At 46.8% G+C, this 22154-nt stretch overlaps 1 protein-coding gene across 1 annotated transcript in view; it reads left to right on the top strand.

Moving 5' to 3' along the window:
- KIF1C (kinesin family member 1C) overlaps positions 1-22154 on the top strand; it is a 912154-nt gene that overhangs the window by 661225 nt on the left and 228775 nt on the right. The window contains exons 14-15 of the mRNA XM_086946204.1: positions 2640-2719; positions 4735-4810. Of these exons, the coding sequence (XP_086802330.1) occupies positions 2640-2719; positions 4735-4810 (156 nt within the window). The remainder of the gene's footprint in view (positions 1-2639; positions 2720-4734; positions 4811-22154) is intronic.

The raw sequence follows: 22154 nt of genomic DNA, 5'->3' as shown, positions 1-22154 counted from the left end.
AGGATGGGGTGCGCACCTTCAAGAGCTGGAGATCCAGGGCCGCTGGTCAGAGTGGGAACCACAGCTTCACATAAATATGTTAGAGCTCAAAGCGGTGTTTCTGGGACTCCAAGCTTTCCTGCCCAGAATCCGGAGCTCGTCGGTGCTCATTCAAACGGACAGCACCACGACTATGTGTTATCTTCTAAAGCCGGGCGGAACAAGATCCAAACAACTTTCTGCGCTGGCGCAAAGAATCTGGAAATGGCTGATAAACCACGACATTTCAATTCAGGTACAACATATACAGGGCCTCCTCAACACACGAGCAGATGTCCTGAGTCGCACGACGAGTGTGACGCACGAGTGGGAACTGCACGACACTCAGCTGCACAAAGTGTTTCGAAAATGGGGCACACCAACATTCGACTTGTTCGCAACCAGAGACAATTCGAAATGCGTCCAGTTTGCGTCCAGGTACCCTCAGCGAGATTCCAAGGGAAATGCGTTTCACATGGACTGGACGGGAATGTTCGCTTACGCGTTCCCACCAATTCCCTTAATACCGCGAGTGCTTCGCAAAATGAGGTCAGAACCGTGTCATGTCATTCTGATAGCACCAGCTTGGCCGAGACAGGCATGGTTTTCAGATCTGCTGCAGATGTCAAAAGGCAACAAAGTGCAATTCCCAGCATTCCAGAACCTCATTTCAATGAGCAACGGCCAGATTCTGCATCCAGACCTAGCATCGCTAAAATTATCCGCATGGAACCTCATGAGCGGGAATTCCAAGCCTTGAGCATTCCGCAAGACTGCAGACAAATTCTATTGCAATATAGAGCTATGTCCACCAACAATACATACACAGCAAAATGGACTCGTTTCTGCCACTGGTGTGCCAGTCAAAACCTACACTTGTTGGCGGTACCCTCTGAAGGTATTCTGCCTTACCGGCTGTCGTTATCTAAGGCAGGTCTGTCACATGCCTCACTGAAGGTGCATTTGGCGGCAATATCAAGATTCAGGAGAGTTCCAGATGAGCATTCTCTCTGGTCTCATAGACTAATAAAAGAGTTTGTTAGAGGGCTCTTTAGAGTTTTTCCACCCATTCAGCGCCCGCCAGTGCCCTGGCACCTCAATACAGTTTTGGCGCAACTTATGAGGCCACCTTTCGAGCCTATACACAAGACGAGCCTATACACAAGGAAGACAGCCCTACTGCTCGCCCTTACATCGGCGAGGAGGGTTAGCGAAATTCAAGTCTTTTCAGTAGAAGAGCCTTTTCTTCAATTTCGCCATGACAGGGTTGTATTACGGACAAATCCTACATTCATACCCAAGGTCCCTACTTCTTTTCACCTCAACGAGCCAATTATTTTGCCTACTTTCTTTAGCAATCCCTCATCTGAAGCAGAAAGAGCGTTGCATTCTTTGGACAAAGCTAGATGTTTAAAGTTCTACATAGAACAAACAAAGACATTCCGCAAATCCAAAAAGTTATTTATTGCATTTGAAGGACAAAGGAAAGGGCTTCCTCTGTCAAGACGGAGTATTGCCAGATGGATATCATCGGCTATCATGAAATGTCATGAAAAAGCGGGAAAGCCGCTTCTTTCCAGATTGAATGCTCATTCCACAAGGAAGATGGCAACATCAATGGCCTTGTTCGTAGGAGTGTCGCTGCCCGACATCTGCAGAGCGGCGACGTGGAAGAGTGTGCATTCATTTACCAAGCACTACTGTCTGGACACTGCGTGGAAAGAGGACACAGCAGTGGGACAAGCTGTTCTGAAACGTCTATTTCAATAAGGTATACTTTGGTTATCTGTTAATATTCTATACAGTGCATTTATGTATATATTATATATAAAATATGCTATCTTTATAGATGGTTTTATTATGTTTTCTTTCGAGAACTTGCACAATATGTTATAAAGGGGAATTTGGTTTTTATTCCTGTCTGACCTGTGTATTTTAAGATCATGTTCTAACAATGTTTCAGCTGCAGAACTTCCTTCTGGGTTCTATCCTGGAAACGCTGCAGGTTTTGTGAGCACTACTTACTACTCTGATACAAGCATGTGAATCTATGAAAGATGTAATACTGGAGAAGGAATTAGTTACTTACCTGTACACTATAGTTCTCCAGTATTATCTTTCATTGATACACATGCGCCCGCCCACCTCCCCGTTTCTCAGGCAGAACCTGTTTTTCTCTGAATTTATCCATGTCTCTCACTCGGGGACGGAAATCTGAGGCAGGAAGCTTCTGGTCGGGTGTGTGAGGGAAGGGCAGCAATGCTGATTGGCTGGCTTTTGGACCAAACAATGAGGAGGTCTGGTTACCAAATACTACAGTCCCAATGGGCTTTTCTATGCAGTTTTCTTCTCTATGATTACTGCTTTGGTCATTCTGTTACCGTGCGACTCCCACCATGACGACGGGGAAGATACAAGCATGTGAATCTATGAAAGATAATACTGGAGAACTATAGTGTACAGGTAAGTAACTAATTCCTTATTGTCCTCCAGAAAGATTCTCACCAAAGGTAACTTTTTCTTCCTACTTGCTAGTCTGTTGCTAGGAAATGTTTTCAATTCTGGTTAATTTGCAGTGGAGAGTTACTGACAGCTAACCGCTTGATCTCTTATTATTCTAGGAAACAGAAAAAATTATTGCTGAACTGAATGAAACCTGGGAAGAAAAACTCCGCAAAACAGAAGCACTTCGAATGGAAAGGTAAGTACGCTTACGGAAGAATTGTGCAGAGTGAAAGTGCGAGTCATTATCTGATTAGAGTAGGTTCTGGTGAGTATTGTCCCATGAGCTAAAAAGAAACAAAGCACCACTGTTGGTTAGCTCTGTTTTCATTAATCCAAATCGTTTTTTGCCTTGTGTACCTGAATACATTATCATTTACACTTAATTTTCTAAGTTACTGTTAACACAAAGGTTTGTGTTGCTAACGTTCTTCTCTAGCGAGATCCTTTAAGGTAAATTTTACAAGTGCACTTTTAAAAGTATTCAGCTTCCTTCCTTTGCACCAATGTCCATCCAGTTCTTTGCTGTTGCGTCGGCTGTGTTTTTTGGTAATATTCATTAACCAATATCATTACCTTTTCTTTCCAATGTTATTTATTTGTTTTTAACTGAAGCTTATTTGAGGCAACATGATCAGATTGTTATTTTTCGTTTTTTTCAGTTGGCTAATTTATTAGTCCCAGTGCTCTGTTGCCCAGGTTACCTTTTCCCCTCCATTAGGTACAGTTGTCCATTCTAGAGAGCGTCCTTCTAATCAGAAGCATACCTTCCTGCTTTGTCATCGTTCCTGCAGAGCAGATCAGCCAGTAGTGATGAGACCTTTCTTGTCTGTCTCCAGCTGACCCTGCACTGAATTCTCAGACGGTGTATGTTTTTGTTATGCCTCTGACTCGAGCCCACATTTCTGTAGGACTAATGAAAGGACTTCCTCTTACTGTAATGTAATGAGAAACTGCTGTCAGTGTTTACAGTAAGTAGGCATCCGTTGAAACAATACTATTTGAAACTCCTATTTCATAAAGCTCTGGGATCCAATTCTTTACAAGTTAAATGAAGGGACCCACATGGAGAAACTAGTTTTGCAAGGATACAGGTTTCCTTCCTCCACCGTGAAACACATGGTTGTGTTTTGGTGTGGTAGATAATGCTCTGTCCTTCGATTATGCCCAGCATCACATGAGTGTGTCCATCTGGAAAGTGATACCAGATTGTGATTCAAAACCCAAAGAATGCAGTTGTGGTGATTTCTAGAGACGCAGGACTGGTGGAAAAGAAAGAGATTTCTCCTCATGTAGAAGTCTCCTTTTCTAAATCTGCAATAAAGTGGTCTCTGCCTATGTGTAGGTCATTGTCTGATTATTCTGTTCCACATAAGACACACAGCTGTGAAATTCCAGCTGATGGAAAGACCATGGCTAAATTCCATTCTTTGGTAAGACACTTGTAATTTTTACTTGGCTAGCCTTTAGGAAGCAACAGCAAGCTCTGAAAGCAGGTCACACTGTTCGTAGCATGATGCGGGTTGCATCCTTCAGTGCTAGTCTAATGATTAACTCTGCTCAGCCCTAATGATGGAAAAAAGCAATGACTTGATTCCTCTGTAAATCCCCGGATTTCCATGCAATCAGATGCACCCACTTCCTGTACAGATCTTTTGTTTTACTGAATGCAGTTTAAAAGGTTATAGAGTTTGATGTTTAATGTCCCTAAGTCTTTAGTCTTTCTTTCAGCATTTAGGCCTTTCTCCCAAAGACATTAATTTAAGACAGATCCTCTTCCACATTCGTCACGGTTGCTTTACATATTCAAGCAGTGTATCTGCAATCCTTGCTACCTGGCTGTCGGAGATGAGCTTTCGTCAATCAGAACTTCAGATTGCACCATGAGTAGGAACACAGACTTGTTTATTTCAGGATTGTTTAATCAATCGTAGTATTGCGAAACAAAAAATATCACACCCGCCTAATGCTGATACTCTGTGGCCTTCTTGACATCTCTGAATTAAGCTATTCTTTCCTAATCACTTTACGATAGTTTGGCAGTTCCCTCGCCACAGGCTTTAGGTACTGATGCTTAGGTGATTTCTGCAGGTCACTTCCTGTCCTCCCCCAGTGCAGTCATATGCTTGCTTAGCTCAAATGTTGCCATTGACTTTAGTCAAGAACTGTTTCATAGTCAGCTGCATACTTACAATCTTTCCATTCAATTTTCAGAGAAGCGCTCTTGGCTGAGATGGGTGTGGCTCTTCGTGAAGATGGGGGAACTGTAGGAGTGTTTTCTCCAAAGAAGGTAACTGGACTTCATTCTAACAAGTTAATGTTTCAAATTGTTAAGAAATTCATATAATCGCTGCCGTGTGAAGTAGTTTTATCATCAGGGTTGAGATGTTAGTCTCTTCTAAATTTTAAGAATGTTTTAGGATGCTGAGCACAGACTAGGATACATTTTAAGCCAGCAACCATGATGAGTTTTTTGCACTAAGTGAAAACATTGGGTCTTTACCCTTACTGTCTTTTCTGTAGCTCTGCTGAGAACGCAGTTCTGCTTACACCACTATAGTAATGGAAAGAACCACAGGTGCAGGATCAAGGCACTGGTGGGCAGTGAAGGAAGCGGAAGGAGTGGCTGCAGTGCAGGCATATTGGCTAACAGCAACTCTGTCAACCAAACTATCCGACTGTCTTTCTGATTCTTTGTCCAGTTGTTAGATTCTATTGTCTAGAGGACAACTCAAACAAAGCTGAGCTCAATCTTAAAAACTGCTTAACTGCGGTCTTCCAGTGGATGGACACTAACCACCTCCGATGCAACTCTAGCAAAACAGGGATCCTCCCCATCGGAAAGAACACCTCCTTCTGCCCAGCCCTCTGGTGGCGGATAACTCTGTTGCCCCTCCCCAGACCGTCACAACAGCTAGAAACCTTGGTGTATTATTTGACGCAGATCTATCATTCGACCAACACGCCAGGACTGTTGCCGGCAGATGCTTCGGTATAATTAAATCCCTCAGAAAGTTCTTCGACTTTCTCCCTCTTGAGGCCAGGAAAACTGTAACAGTAGCCCTCATAATCTCGCGCGTAGACTTCTGTAACGGCCTCCTGGCTGGGACTAAAAAGTCCACTCTGACCAAACTCCAAAGCGTCCTCCACACGGCTGCCCGCTTGGTCCTAAAATTACCCCGCAAATCCTCAATCTCTGCAGCCCTAAAAACCCTGCATTGGCTACCCCTCCATAAAAGAATACTTTTCAAAATACTTACTGTTGCCTTTCAGGCTTTTAACAACACTGGTCCTAAATACTTAACCAGACGCTTCCCACACTACAACCCGAGTCGCTCCCTTCGTTCTGCCCAAGACAATCTCATGTCCTCCGCCAGGTACAACTTGAAGTCAAATGGTGGAAAAACTTTAAGCTCCCTGGCCATCAAAGCTTGGAACAGCATGCCTAAACACTTGAGACAACAGACCCTAGAGAAGCCTTTCAGAAAACTTCTTAAAACTTGGATTTTTAACCTCCCCGACGACTGGACCAGAGCCGCCATCTAGCCTCCTTCGCGCCACCTTTTGACCGGGCTTTCAGGATTTTCAGCGCCATGATGCTCCCTCCGGAGCGAACGCTGCGCTTTAGAAATACCCCCTCAAATATCAAATATCAAATATCTATTGCTCTTCTCCTCCTCCCCTGTTATCACGCCTGAAAAGAAATCTGTAAGCAAAGTGGGAAACAGTTATTGGAGGAACCAAGTACAATTTTCAAGCATATAACGGAACCTGTGATGCAGCCATAGAAGATAAACACCTTTCAGACATTTTTGGGTGCCCTATCATCTCGAGCGTTGGCTATTTCACAAATTAATATATTTGAATAATTTCTATCATTCCTGTCTAAGGGTCAGTCTGGCCAAGATGCGTGTTATGATCTTTGATGCAAATAAAAAGGATAGCACTGCCTTTGTAGTCAACAGCTCTAAGGCTAGGACTGTCCCTATGTTTTCCTATTTTCGTATTATTAGCCCCCTGTGGTTAAACTGGGTCTGGTCCTCTGACCAGACAAGGTCCTTGGGAACCCACTCCTGAAGCGTTGAGGCCCCCACCTTGCTCCTACTCGATTTCTTTGCCTCTCTCGCACTCTCTCAACTCGTGCTTTCTCAGCAGGCAAGCCACAGAGAAGTTGAACCTACAGGAGAACTCTGCACTGGACCTCTTCCTCACTGCAACATTGCTGACCTCAGCACTGGACATTACCATGGCCATCCCGCTGGATATAAGATCGTCAGACAAGACAGACAGCACAGGCCCACCATCATCTTCGAGAGCACCATCAGCGGCACTGCCTCCAAGGACATTGAAACCAAATGGAGCACCTCACCTTTAAAGTGCAGATCACTGCCCATTTCACCCGAGCGGCACTCCTGTCTACCAAACCCCACCTAGGAGACTTCAACTTTCACTTCCGGGACCTTACCTACCCCCAACTCAGTCACGCTCCTAGAAAGCTGCAGAAAGCTTGGCCTCACCCAGCACTTATCTGACCACACCCAGGCCACCAGACGTATACTGGCCCTTGTTTTAACCACATTCACCAACATCATGATCAACAAACCAACACCCATCACATTGACCGACCATGCCCGTGTCAGCTTCAGGTCCTGCCTCCTGCTTCTGGAAGAACATAGCAGAGAAGGATTGGCCTTCTGTCCTCTCCAAGATTCACCCCAAACATAAAGGCATCCTATGAGTAAACATCAAAAACTTCAGTTACTGGATCACTGCTTGTGCTGGCACCCTGGACCCATGCAAGCAAAGCCAAACAGCAAGAACACCAACTCGGGGCAGCTGGTACACAGAAGAACTCAGGATTACCAAACTGCACTGCAAGCAACTAGGACGCAGGAGGAGATTGAGCCAGGAAGCCATGGATGTGGGCACCTTTGAATCAGTCTTGTGCCGCTACCACCGGCAAATCCGGAACACCCAAGTGGAAAGCCCCAGCAGACCGCTTCAACAGCCGCTCCAACAGCAGCAAATAAATCTTCTCTATAATCACACCTGCAGCCACGTCTGTAACATCACCTCATCTCAAGAACTATGCAACAACCTCGACGACTTTTTCAGAAAGAACATCACAGCCGACAACTTCGACCCTCAACCTGACCCCAGCAGCCTTGCAGTCAGTCTGCCAATCTTGGACAAAGAACTCACCATGAACACATGAAACACCATAACCTCAGACGAACCCCGCAATCATGAAGTCCATCCACTCCAGCGCCCCATCAGACCCTTGCCCCCACCACACATTCAATAAAGGACTCACCCCCATCAGCAGAGTTCTCTCCCACATCCTCACTATGTCCAACGCCCTTCTGTAGAAGCCCGCAGCAGATCCAGCTTAGCTCGCAAACTACTCACTAATCTCTCTTCTATCCTACCCAGCTGAGGTCATAAAGAAAGCGATTAACATAAGCATCACCAAACACCTCCTCAACCACTGCATCCTCTGCACCATGCAGTCTCCATTTGGACCCAACCACAGCCCAGAGACAGCTCTCATCACACCAACAGATGATATCTGGATGATCCTTGACAAACGAGAAACTGCAACCCTTATCCTACCAGGTCTCAGTAGCGTTTCACACAGTTTCCCACCTCCTCCTGATCAGGCAAATGTGCTGGGCTGGCATTAAGGTGCATGCCACCAGTGGATCTGCACATTCTTAAACAGGACGACTCAAACAGTCAACTTTCTTCTTTACTCCTCTGAAACTCGGGTACTAATCTGCGAAGTACCTCAATGCTCCTCACTCAGCCCCTTCCTCTTTAACATCTGAATGACTTTCTGGAAAATGCCATCCACTGCTCCAACATCCACATCCTCTCCAATGCAGATGACACACAACTTCTACTGTCCCTCTTGGACAAATCCCCCAATTCAGCGAACTAATTCACCGCCTGCATGACCTAAGTGGAGAAGTGTGGCTCACTGGTTAGAGCAGGCAGACCCTGAAGCAGAGGTCGGACCCGGGACCAGGGTTCAATTCCCGACGCAGCAGGGTCTTGAGCTCAAATGTCCATGGACTCGATAATTCTCGCTTCGGTGCCTGACCTAATCATGGGTTCACACTCTGCAACTCTGGGCATTAAGCTTGCTTAATCTCCACAACGGCCCCCCTGCGGCGGGATGCCTGGCTTTCACCTTGGGGATGCCTTGTAAGGGCTATCTCACAGGGAAAAACCAGGACGGGTTCCCAAGGCAAGCGCGGAGATACCCCTTCGGGGGTCGATTCTGGCGCTATATAAGAAATGTAATAATAATAATAATAATCTAACTATTTCAAGCTGAACTCCGACAAGACAGAAATGTTAATTTTCAGAAAGAATGCGTTACCTTGAGAGAGCCACCTGGTGTCCTATAGACCTCGGTCCCACTCACTCCCCTTGCCCACTCGCAAAAAAACCTCTGGATCATCGATATCAAGCTGGACTTGTCTGCCCAGGTCAACGCCGTCACTGCATCCTGCTTCCACTCCCTGAAGATGCTGAGAAACATCTACAAGTGGCTACTGACCAACACCAGAAAGAGACTCTCCAAATCCTTCTTCACCAGCAGGCTGGACTATGGCAGCTCTCTATTCAAGAATCGCCAATTATCTAATGAAGACTGCAGACCATACAGAAATCAGCCTCCGCCTCAAACTCCCACTCCGGTCTCACATCACACCACACCTTAGTATGCTCTACTGGCTTCTGATGCACGTGCGGGCACAGTTCAAACTCCTCACCCACATGTGCAAAGCACTACTCAACACAGGCCCACCCTCCCGGAGCAGCCGTATTCCATTCCATCAGCCCGCCAGGCATTTCCGCAGACCCGGGCTCTTTAGCCCGCATCCTATGCATTCACCAAAGCACAACCATAGGTCCAGCCTTCTCTTACATGGCTCCTGTGTGGAACGACCTCTCACTACACATCTGAGCCTCCTTCTCCTTGAATTTCTGCAAGAAGTTGAAGTCCTGGCTCTAAGAGTAAGTCCTCCCCTGACAATCCACCCTACCTGCATCAGAAGCTAGACTTATACACCTGCACAGTGCTAGGATACCCATTTGGGCGATAGTATGCTTTACAAATACATATAGTCTGGTTGTACATCTGCAGTTTGACTCTGTTGTAATGAAAGCTGCTCAGATGAGCTCCCGGATTCCATCAATGCGCTGCATGACCTCTTCGGATAGGGAAGCTATACGCATAGATAACAAAATTAAATGAATCAAGGTATGTTAGGCAAATATGCTCGGATATCGCTCCCTTCCTAGACCTTATAGTGGGAGACAGAATGCAGAAGCAAAAATGATTATGCAAGGAGAAGAAAAGCTTATGTTGCCACCGGATTCAAGCTAGCCTGGCTGATGAGGGGTGTTACCGGTCCCAGGATGCTTGTTTCCAGTTCAGGGAAGACCTGGCTTGGCAGTTCGGGCTGGACTGTTACCATGAGGCACAGGAACAAGACTGATTTGCATATGGCTGTGTCTGAACTGAGGTGGCTTTCCTTGGAAATACCCCCAGAGCTGATATTGAAGGAAACTACATGCTCCGGTACACTCCACACATGTTTACCAAAAACTACTGGGAGGGAGGGGAGGTGTTGTTGCTCACCCAGATAAAAAGTGACACAGAGGATGTTATAGCTGCTGGACAACTCTAACAGCAGCCTATAATACCGGCCTTTGTATACGGCCCTAACGCAGACAACCCCAACTTTTACAGTGAGTTATGGCACCAAATAGCGAAAATGTTCCATGGAGCCATACTCTGGGGCGGCGACTTCAGGGTGGTCCTAGATCATAACATGGGGATTGCAGAGAGGGGACCTCTCTGTCACTGGCACATGAGGCCTGGTCACGCATAGACTACTGACTGACTACTCGAGATGTGGCCACCTGGAAAACTGCTGTGACCCATGTCCCCTGGACATTGTCAGATCACGCCCCGGTACTCCTAGAACTCACCCTCCCCTTGGCAACACTGCGAGCATTCATGTGGGGCCTTCCCCCCAGGAGCGCTGTATGACCAGGTATTCTGTGCTGAAATACACACTGCTATTACAGAATATTTCCCAATTAACAAGGATCGGTTAGATCTCCTCAGGCGTTATGGGAGGCTTTCAAGGTTGTGGTGAGAGGAGCTTTTATAGCAAAACAGGCCGGGGTATTAAAAGCAATCCGATCTAGACTTGCCCAGCTAGAGAGAGATCTACGCTAATTCGAATCAGCCTGCTGCGACAAGCGCGTTACTGCTATGTTAGCATCAATACTCGAGAAAGTAGCAGAATAAAAGGAGGAAGCGAACTCCATTATCTAACCCGAAAACCATGACAGACCTGCTCTGCAAGCCTAGGGCCCAAGATTACCTTACAGAATTCCAGGATGAGGACTCGATATGTCAGACCCCCGCACGCCATCCTTGACACAATGACCTCTTTCTACTCCACTCTCTATCGCACTAATGGAGCGACACAAGAGGAGAAGCTAATAGACTATTTCGATACAATCCAGCTGCAGTGACTCCATGATGTGCACTGCCAGTACCTGGGCTCACCCTTCACTGTGGAGGAGGTCCTGCAGGTTATCCATAGTCTCCCGAATGACAAGACCCCCGGTCTAGACAGCTTGACGGCCGCCTTCTATAAAGAATATGCCACCCTGCTGGTTCCCTCTGTTGGCTATGAATCAGGTGTCACTAGAGGCCCAAATATTGCCCCCCTCATTGAGAGAGGCAGTGATTATATCCATACTAAAGCCTGGTAAACCACTACACTTTTGTGACTCATACCGCATTCTCTCAATGAGTAATATAGACAATAAACTACTAACTAAACTTATCGCCAACCGAATACTCCTCCTTCTACCAGACATAATTTCCCCAGATCCGTGTTTAAGCCAGCACCTGGGTCGGCTCTGCGCCTCCCCGGGAGCCGAAGCAACCCCTGCACAGTTGAGAGATTTTTATGAGGCCATGAGCCTCATCTTTGGGTGACCTGTTCCTCCAGCGCGCCTTCGGACCCCGCTGGTTCGGGAGGGGCCCCTACTTGTCAGACCCCAAGGATCCTCAGTTGGATACAGATCGGTGCTGGTCGTGCCACCTAGACCATCCTTGACGCCGATGCAGAGGCAGATGCTCCTGACGTCCCCTGCACCCACCAGCAGCGCGATCCCCATACTCATCTCCGACTCTGACATGGAGGGGCGTCATCCGATGCCGGCTCTGGCACCACCGCCTTCGAGGCCGGAGCCTGAGCCCTATTCTTTTGGACAAGGACTTGGGGAAGATTGGGATGGGTCGCTGGACTGACCCTGAGGAATGAGTCTTATAAATGGACTGGTATGGGAATCTGGGTGAAGCCAGTGGAATGGATACTTCTCCAGCCTCTGGCATACTTTCTCCCCCTACTGTGGCTGTGGAGGAGGGGGCTTCATTTGCAGTGGTGGTGCGAAGGGGTGCTGAGGTCCTGGACCTTAGTTTGCCCTCGGAGGCAGTCAAGACTAATGTCTTGATGGGTTTGACAGCATGAGAGAACTGCTTTTCCCTTTCAATGAGGCACTTACTGACATCCTGCTTAGGACTTGCTCAAAGCCCAACGCAGGGGTTCCTGTTAACAGGACGATTACCTGCTGCCATTGCACCGCTACAGGGGACCCATATTTCCTCATCCAACACCCTACGCCAGAGAGCTTGGTGGTGTAAGACTTCACATTTCATGTAAATCCTGGTGCATTCCCTACCACACCACTGTACAGTGAATCCAAGAGGCTAGAGAATTTTGGGAAGATGTTTTCTTTCACTAGTCTGGCACAGCGGTCTTCGAATACTGCATGCCTTTTTGGTCGCTATTCCCACTCTCTGTGGCATGCGGTTGTGCAGGTGCTGGCAAAGGTCTTGGAGGAGGCCCTGGCCATGCTCTCCTAGGCTGTTGCAGATGGGATAGATGCAGTAAAGCTTACCAGCCACTGTGGACTTGACATCACTGACTCACTAGGCAGAGCGGTTTCGTCGACAGTCGCCCTGCAATGCCACGCCTTGTTGAGGTCAACTCGTTTTTCTGTGAATGTCAAGTCCTCTATCATGGACATGCCCTTGAATGGCTCTGGTCTCTTCAATAACGAGGTGGATTTGGCACTGGGGCACTTTGAGAACAGCAAGGCTACGGCCAGGTCCTTGGCCCTTCCTATGCCCCTCAATACTCCTTTCAGTCATTTCCAGGCCACGGAATGGGCATGCAACCACTTCTTTACCCGGCCAGCCACAACAGCCCTCAAGCTTTACAGCTTCTGTGTGGCGGCATATGCGGTTCCTGCCAGCCTCATGGGTCGGGTAACCGGCGACGAGTCATGCCACCAAGCCCCCAGCAGACGCAGCCTCCAAACCCCCCAGTCCGCTTATCATCATGGGCACCCAGTGGGCTGAGAAATATGCCATCACCTTCCCGGCTAGCAGTCCATAACATTGGATGGGTAGGTTTTGCTCCCTCCATGCCACCTACTTACGACAAAGCGATACCAAAGGGGATGATGAACGGAGCGTTTGAGAAAATCAACACTCACCCCCAGTCAACTGATCTGGGTTGAATCCATCATCATTCTTTAGCTCACTCCACCACCCCAGTTCAGACATGGCCATATGCAAATCAGTCTGACACTGTGCCTCATGGGAACAGTCCATTTCCTTGTGTTTGTGCCATCTCCCATCTCCAGATTACAGCAGACCTCGTACATTCACTGTGGTTCACTGTCTGAAGTGCCAAAGTCACACCCGACTCCCTCACAGACACTCCCTTTCATCTGAGCTGTTCTGGATACGGTGCAGTTTTGGACCTATTCTCCCGAATGTTGAGTCCAGGATATTGAGGCTGTGATACTGATGAGTTAGCCTCTATCCTGGATTTTGGTGAGACTGACTGAGGCTGCTGGGCCTCCTCCAGCTTGCTTGTGACACATTTCTATTGGCATATGCAGACTCTGCAGTGGGACCTTAAGTTCCAGTGGCTACAGCATCAGGAAAATCTCTCCGACATGGTCCAGATCTTGGAGGAAACTGCAAGGGACCTGCAGTGGTGGCTTGCGATTGAGTCAGCAGCAGACTCCTCTCCCCTTTCCCGATCAGATCTGACCGTAGTGACAGATGCATCACTCCTGGGATGGGGCAGCCATTTGGGAGCTTTGGGTCTCTGGCAGAATCCACATCAACCTGTTGGAGCTCTGAGTGATCCAGTTGGCATTGAAAGCCTTTCTATCCTCCATCCAGAGGAGGCTAGTGCAAGTGTCAACAGACAACAACACTTCCATGTGGCATTGCAACATGCAGTACTGATGGGATCGTGGACCCTTTGTCAGGAGGCCCTGCATCTTTGGACATGGCGTGAACAGCAAGGCATATCCATGGTGGTTTTACATCTGACAAATTCTCTGAACGCCAGAGCAGACCAACTCAGCCGAAGATGCTTAGCGGATCACAAATGGCGTCTCCATCCAGAGGTGGTGCAAGGTGCCCTGGAGTTTCCAAGGAGTCTCTTGCTCGGAGATGCTTTTCGTCACATTGTGGAGCTCAGGTCTTCTGTATGCTTTTCCGCCCATACAACGCCTGCCCAGATTTCTCAAGAAGATCAGGAACGACTGGGCCAAAGTCATCTGTGTGGCTTCGAATTGGGCACAGGGAGTCTGGTATCCCAAGCTGTTGAGAATGGCCATCGGTCCTCCAATCAGGATGCCGCTTGGGAGGATCTTTAATTGCTGCATCAGGGTAGGGTTCGCCACGCAAACCTGTTAACGCTCTTCCTTCTTGCGTGTAGATTTAGCAGCAACAATTGCCTTTGGCCTAATGCCGGAAGTCTGTAACATTGTCTTTGCAGCCAGGCATCCCTCTGCAAGACGGTTTTCTCCTGCCATTGGGCTAAATTTGTGACATGGTGCACAGAAAGTAGCACTGATCCCCTGTCTGCCCCCCTTTCTCAGGTTCTCCTGTTCATTCTTTTACTTGCCCAGCAGGGCTCTGATAAGGGATACCTGTCAAACCAACCTTCACTTTTCCAATCCCCTATTGTACATAGGTTTTTGAAAGGTTTGCAACACATGCTTCCTTCCACTCCTTTTGTTATGCCTCAGTGGGACATCAATCTCGTCCTCACTTTCCTTATGTGCGCTCCCTTTGAGCCTCTGTACAATTATCCACTCCTGCTCCTTACCATCGAGACAGCCTTTCTCGTGGCAGTTACATCTGCCCGAAGGGTCAGTGAGCTTCAGGCCCTTTTATCCATGCCTCCTTATCTTAACATCTACCAAGACAATCTGGTGCTTCATACGAGAGCTTCCTTTCTTCCGAAAGTGGTCACTTCTTTTCACGTAGGCCAAACCATCACTCTGCCTACTTCTTACGCTCTGCCTCATCCCTCCAAGGAAGAAGAGCAACTCGAATGTCAAGATCCAGAAAGAGTGTTGTCGTTCTACCTTGAACGCACATGTGAGTCCTGGGTGAACGACCAGTTGTTTGTGTGGTATGTCCACGAAGAAGGGCAAGGCTGTGCAGAAGCGGGCCATCTCCAGATGGATCGTGCTCTGTATCAAGATCTGCTACGCATTGGCTAAAGAGCAACTCCCTGAGGGTTTGCGTGAATCCACTACCAGACCTAAAACTGCAACCACTGCGTTGGCGCACGGAGTTCTGGTCCTGGATATCTGCCAGGCAGCAATGTGGGCTTCCTGCACATGTTTACCAAAAACTACTGCCTGGACAATCAGGTCCGTAGGGATGTGCACTTTGCCCACTCGGTCCAGCAGGCTTTCCGCGTGTGGAATTGGTCTGAAGACCCACATACTAGAAGTATTTCTTGGGAATCTATTTTAAGGGAAGGAATCTACAGCTAGAAGTCTATATCAGATGCATATGTTACTACTTCAGTAGCACCTTTTCTCGTAGAGACTCTATCTAGCGGCAGATTCCTTATTGAATCACCCATCCTCCCCGCTCTGAAACGGTTTTCTAGGGACAGGGCTTCTATATTTCAGGTCCTTAGTTTTCCACACCAGTGGTTAGTGCAATTTGGCTCTGCGCTTCACGTGGAAAGTCGAGGAAATGTAACTGACATCAGCGCACCTGTATATGCACCTCTAACGTCGCTAATGATGCCACACAGCCCAATGGTGCCCCCTACCGGTGCACAGAGGTACTGCTCACGAAACATTTATGTATCCAGTCTGACGCATGGGGATAATTCTAAGGTAAGGAATCTGTAGCTAGATAGTCTAAACCAGATAAGTCATTATCAAAGGTAAGTAACTTGTTCTTTACTGTTTTTGCTGTCCCTTGCTGCCAGATTTTACCTGGCAGTGACAGACAGTGAAAACTGAAAACTTGCCATTGTCGCCCACTTTAAATAGGATGTGCAGGCAAATTGCAAAAACTCTGAGGCCATTACTCTGTTGGGCCATCAGAGGTGTATGTCAGCAGTGGAGACAGAGGCAGGGGGACCTTCTGTGGCTGAAAGTGCACTCCGTCACCTTTGCTACAGAGTACCCTCTCTCCAAACTCTAAATTGCAACTTGTATCTCGTAGCACATATATGATAAAGTTATATAGTGTATCAGTGATACCAGTGCCGATTACCATGTTTTTCTTTTTTTTTCTTCTTGTTTGCATCTTTAGAAAGTGAATTAAATGGTTTCTTTAAAAAAAAAAACTCCTTCTGTTGGTTCCCACAAATAATGAGTATAAATCAGACGTACACTAGGTGTAGTTAAGCTGTGACGTCTTCAGTTGATTTACAGAGACCCTTACCCAAACTAAGTTTTAATAGACTATACTTGACCAAGTTCTCAATTAGCTCTCAAAATTCCAGGGTACTCCTCTTTAAGAAGAGCCTGTTCTCTTCACACCATACTTCTAAAGACAACCTTTTTAATGTCTGGCTACTCTTTATTATTAAGAACATTTTCTCTGCACTCCATACTTCTAAAGAAGACCACATTTTGCTGTGCAACTCATTTAAAAAAGTAGCCCTAACTGATGACCCAAAAAGTGGGCACCTAAAAATCTATTTTACAGGCATAGACGTGTTGTGTTTACTATGGGAACAAGCATTTACAATGCAATCGGTCCTGCATTGGTGAAAGTTAGAGGTATTGGCATTGCAAATGAAAGCATTTTATTTATGTTTTTTAGTTTAGAGTTGGCAGAGCCTTTTTGTATTGATATGACCCTAATCTGTTAAGAGGCTGCAGGCCAAGTTTAGTGGACAGGTAATAAGCAGCGGCTACAACTGAAAAGGGCCGTAAATGGAACTCTTGCTCAATTTGGCTTCAAACCCTGATAAAAAATGCTTGGAGAACTTGAGGCAACTGAGAGCGTGTGAAAGGATCAATGCAGTGTAGGAATGCTACGGCAAAAAGTTAAATTAATGTATTAATTAAATAAAAGCTGCATCTGCTGATTAAAAAAAAAAAGCTGTGTGTTAGTACATGGTCAGGGTGTTCAGCTACTCAAAACGTGTAGCAGGGGAAGGAATGCTCTGAGCTCCTAATGCTTGAATGCTAATTAGTTTAATCAGCTGGTGGGAGAGGGAATGGGGAATAGAAGGAGGGATGGGCAAGGAGTGCGTAACAGGTTGGGTGTCTGCAAAGTGTCAGAAGGGAAATCTGGGAGCGTCCTGGCGCTGAGAACCATCGAGCATGCATAGTTTATTTTATGGAAATAAAGCATTATGTTCAAAGCATATGAGCTGCAGATCCTACACTTAGCAATAGATCGCCACCTGGTGTTGGGCTCGGATGATTGCAGGTTGTTGTCTTCTTGGAAGAAGTCTTTGTAGTCACGACATAGGTGACTCCTCCCTTGGACAATACTGCCCATGGTCATTGACTCCATCCTCAGATTGTTTTTTCCCCCACTGGGTTCGGATGAAAGTTTTCCGCTCCGGCTAGAAAATACTTTTTCTGCTTTTTTGAAGCGAGAAACTTTAGATAAACTTATTTCGACATCGAATAGACTTTTCGACATCACCAGCTCCAGTCCACTGCGTCGACACAGGCCGTTGGGCCTATCGGCGCCGTGCGGCCTACGCCTCATGAACAGAACTCCATTCAAGAGATGCCCGGTATGTCGAGCAAAATTCCCTCATAGCGACCATCACGAGGTTTGCAACCTCTGTGTCTCGCCAGAACACGAGAGCCTGTGCCTCCTTCCGATCGAAGAAAACTAATCGGGATCGGAGGGCCCGTCGACACGAAATGAGGAGATCAGCGCCAGCACCGGAGGCCATCTTTGAGGAGGAGATCGTCGAAGAAGACGTCTCCGAGGACGAAGATCCAATCGAAGATATCTTTGAAGACGAGGCTCCACTTGTCGCCGAGGAAGACTCGCCTGATCTCCAGATCATATCGGGGCAGAGGACTCGGACGATTCGATTCCATCTCGACAACCTGCGAGTACTACTGCCCCCGCACAACATACACTACCCAAGACAAAGGCAGCGGTTGGCCCTCCGCCCATGGTGCCCAGTCGAGACCGGAATTTACCCTTCGACGCCCCGCCTTCGGGCACGTCTCCGAGGAAAAAGACTACGCCTTCCGGTGCCTCTGCGCCGAAAAAACATCATGTGCCAATTACACCACCTCCATTGGCACCGAAACATCCTTCGACACCGAAGGATTCTTTGACACCGAAGCCAAACGCCCTTTTGGTGCCCAAAGACACATCGGTGCCGAAGCCAAGAACCGTACCGGACCCGAAAGCTTCGACTCCGAAACCCTCCGGTTCCAAAAATAAAGAAGGGAAACCAGATTCCGGCGCCGCAGGACCGACAAAACCTGTTTCCACGCCGAAATCTACAATATCGGTACCAAAATCTCCAAGGCATGATACAGACAAGCCTAGACCATCTTCGGCACTGAAAAAATTGCCACAGGACTCGATCACTCCTTCTAAGGCAAAGAACACTAATCAACCTCTATTGGCATCGAAAAAATCAACGCCAAAGAAAATTATGGAACAAGAAGAACTGTTTAAACCAGATCCTAAACAGAAAAAGGTCTATATTAATCCAAAAACTGGACATGTGGAAGCAATTCCATATAAAAAAAGACCAGAAGCAATTCCCCATATCAAAAGACCAGCAGACACACCACTTCCACCTATGGTTCCTGCCAAAAAGGACTGTGCAACTTTTCCAATGCACCCTTCCTCTCCTTCACCTTCTTCCTCTCCTAACTCTTACATTGAACCTATAACTTCTCCAGTTCAATCTCCTGTATCATCACACCACACTGACGAAGAGTATGATATAGTTGGGGGCTATGACGTAACATACCCTTTAGATGAGGATGTCAACCCCCAATATCCCAAGGAGGATGAGGCATTCGGTTTTACACCAGACATCCCTGAGCCTCAGTACTACCCAACAAAACCTTCCCCTACAGAAGATAGTATTGGGTTTAATCATTTATTAAACAGAGCTGCCCTTTACCATGGGGTGTCAATGCACTCTGATGCCATTGAGGAGGATTTCTTACTAGACACTTTTAAACAGTCAAAGGTCTACTTAAATATTGCCTATGATAAAAGGGGTTATTAAACATGCTCCTGGCATTTTGAAAGATCCAGTAAGATGTAGGGTGCTAAATCCCAGAGTAGAAAAAAGTATAAACCAGCACCAGCTGATCTGGTCTATATTAAGGGACATCTGCCACTAGACTCCTTGGTAGTGTCAAATGCACGTAAAAGAGCTAACTCCCAAACTTCTGGTGACACCCCCGCCTGACAAGGAATCAAAAATTATTGATGCGTCGGGAAAAAGGCATATGGCGCATAGAAAACACACACGCCTTACTTTCACCCTACGACAGGGCTCACTACGACCAACTAGAAAAGTTAATGGAACATCTCCCTCTGGCAGCAGAGCTCTTACATGAAGGCAAACTAATATCGAATGCCTCAAATAAATGTGCACTAGATGTAGCTGACACAGCATCCAGAGCAGTCAATACTAGTGTGATTCTCAGACGTCATGCATGGTTACGCATTTCAGGGTTTAAACCAGAGGTACAAACTACCATCTGGAACCAGCCCTTTAATCAAAACCAGTTGTTTGGGCCGGAGGTAGACAACACACTAGAGAAGATGAAAGAAGACACAGACACAGCTAAGTCTATGGGTGCATTACAATCCACCCAAAATAAAGGTTCTTTTCGCCGCTCCTTCTATAGAGGAGGCTCAAAGCAAACGGGCACAGAGACCACATCATCTTTTAAAACGAACGCACAAACCTCCTCTAATAAAGGATTCTTTAGAGGAGGATACAGAGGCAACAACAACAAGGGAAGAAGCAAAGGTAATAACAACCGCTCCTCTTCCACTCCCAAACAGTGACTTCCCTCTGCCTCCCCTACAGCATTCCACTCCTGTGGGGGGCAGACTTTCACAGTTCCTACCTGTCTGGAACTCCATCACAACAGACAAGTGGGTAAGACAAATTATCCAACATGGTTACTGCCTAGAACTCACAGCAACCCCCCCAAAAATACCACCCAGGCGGCGTCCAATGTCCACAGACCATATAACCCTGCTTCAACAGGAAGTTCTAGCACTTCTACAAAAAGATGCTATTCACGTAGTTCCTTTAGAGGAACAAGGAACAGGAGTTTACTCACTGCACTTCCTAATTCCCAAAAAGTACGGGACATTAAGACCAATTCTCGACCTCAGGCCCCTCAACCATTACATACAATCGGATCATTTTCACATGATCACTTTACAACAAGTACTCCCATTACTACAACAGGGAGATTTTCTGTCCACACTAGACCTAAAAGACGCCTACTTTCACATTCCTATACATCCTCCGCACAGGAAGTATCTAAGGTTTGTCATACAAGGACAACACTATCAGTTCAAAGTCCTTCCATTCGGGGTCACACAGCACCATGAGTGTTTACAAAGTGCTTAGCAGCAGTAGCAGCACATCTCAGAAGATAACAAATACATGTCTTCCCTTACCTCGACGACTGGCTTATAAAAGCAAGATCGCTCAACCAGTGTGTACAACACACAAAACAAACAATTCAAACATTGCACGACTTAGGGTTTACAATAAATTACACCAAGTCGCACCTAGAACCTTCGCACGTTCATCAATATCTAGGAGCTACCTTAGACACATCTGCAGCTCTAGCGTATCCCAGTCAAGCAGGATTCAAAGTATTCAGAACTTAGTCTCACTTTTTCAATGCCAGCACTCTTTCCAAGCCAGAGTGTTTATGAAACTAATAGGCGTCTTGCATCTTTATAGTCCCTCACACAAGACTGCAAATGCGCCCACTACAAGAGTGTCTAGCACAACAATGGAATCAGGCTCAAGGTCAGCTCACAGACCTGGTGTTGGTAGACAGCCGTACATATCGCTCTCTGCAATGGTGGAACATCAAAAACTTGACAAAGGGACGGCCGTTCCTAGACCCTGTTCCACATATAGTGCTCACGACAGACGCATCCCTCACAGGATGGGGAGCCCATCTCTTGCATTATACCACACAAGGCCAATGGAACAATCAACAGAAACAATTCCACATCAACCATTTGCAGTTGCTAGCAATTTTCCTAGCACTCAAAACTTTTCAAGTACAAATACAAAACAAAGCTGTCCTAGTCCGGACGGACAATATGACAGCCATGTATTATGTACAAAAACAGGGGGGACACACTCTCTGCAACTGTCCCAGCTTGCACAGAACATTTGGAGATGGGCCATCCCTCAAAACATACATCTTACAGTAGAACACCTTCCAGGGATCCACAACCAGATAGCAGATCTGTTAAGTCGTCAATCACAACGGATTCACGAATGGGAGTTGCATCCACAGGTACTTCAACCATTCTTTCAAATGTGGGGGCATCCACAAATAGACCTGTTTGCCACCCACGAGAACTCAAAATGTCCAACCTTCACCGCCAGGTTCCCACACCCACGGTCGGAGGGGAATGCAATATGGAAGAACTGGTCAGGCAGATTTGCGTACGCTTTTCTGCCTCTCCCATTCATTCCACTAGTAGTACGCAAGCTCAGACAACAGTCTCTCAAACTAATACTAGTGGCCCCCACATGGGCACGCCAGCCGTGGTTCACAATGCTACTGGATCTCTCACTGGTTCCACATCAGAAATTCCGGCTCATGCCATCCCTGTTAACACAGAACCATGGAGAAATAAGGCACCCAGAACAAAGCCAACTGAATTTGGCGATCTGGCTCCTGAAGTCCTAGAGGTTGGTTATTTAAACTTACCACCAGACTGTATGAATATCATTAAAGAAGCTAGAAGACCCACTACCAGAGCATGTTATGCTGCTAAGTAGAAAAGGTTTGCAATATACTGTAACAACAATCACATTGATCCACTGGATGTTTCCATCCAAAATATCATTTGCTACCTTCTACACCTACAAAGGTCCCATTTGGCTTATTCTTCCATACGCCTGCATCTAGCAGCAATTGCAGCCTATTTACAAAATAGACAACATCTATCTCTCTTTAGAGTACCTGCAATAAAAGCATTTATGTAAGGATTAAAACTAATAATCCCACCTAGGTTACCACCTGCT

This window comes from Lissotriton vulgaris, chromosome 12 (genome assembly GCF_964263255.1).
Source record: "Lissotriton vulgaris chromosome 12, aLisVul1.2, whole genome shotgun sequence".
Taxonomy (NCBI): Eukaryota; Metazoa; Chordata; class Amphibia; order Caudata; family Salamandridae; genus Lissotriton; species Lissotriton vulgaris.
The sequence above is the reverse complement of the archived record's forward strand: the minus strand, read 5'-3'. Positions and strand labels throughout refer to the sequence as shown.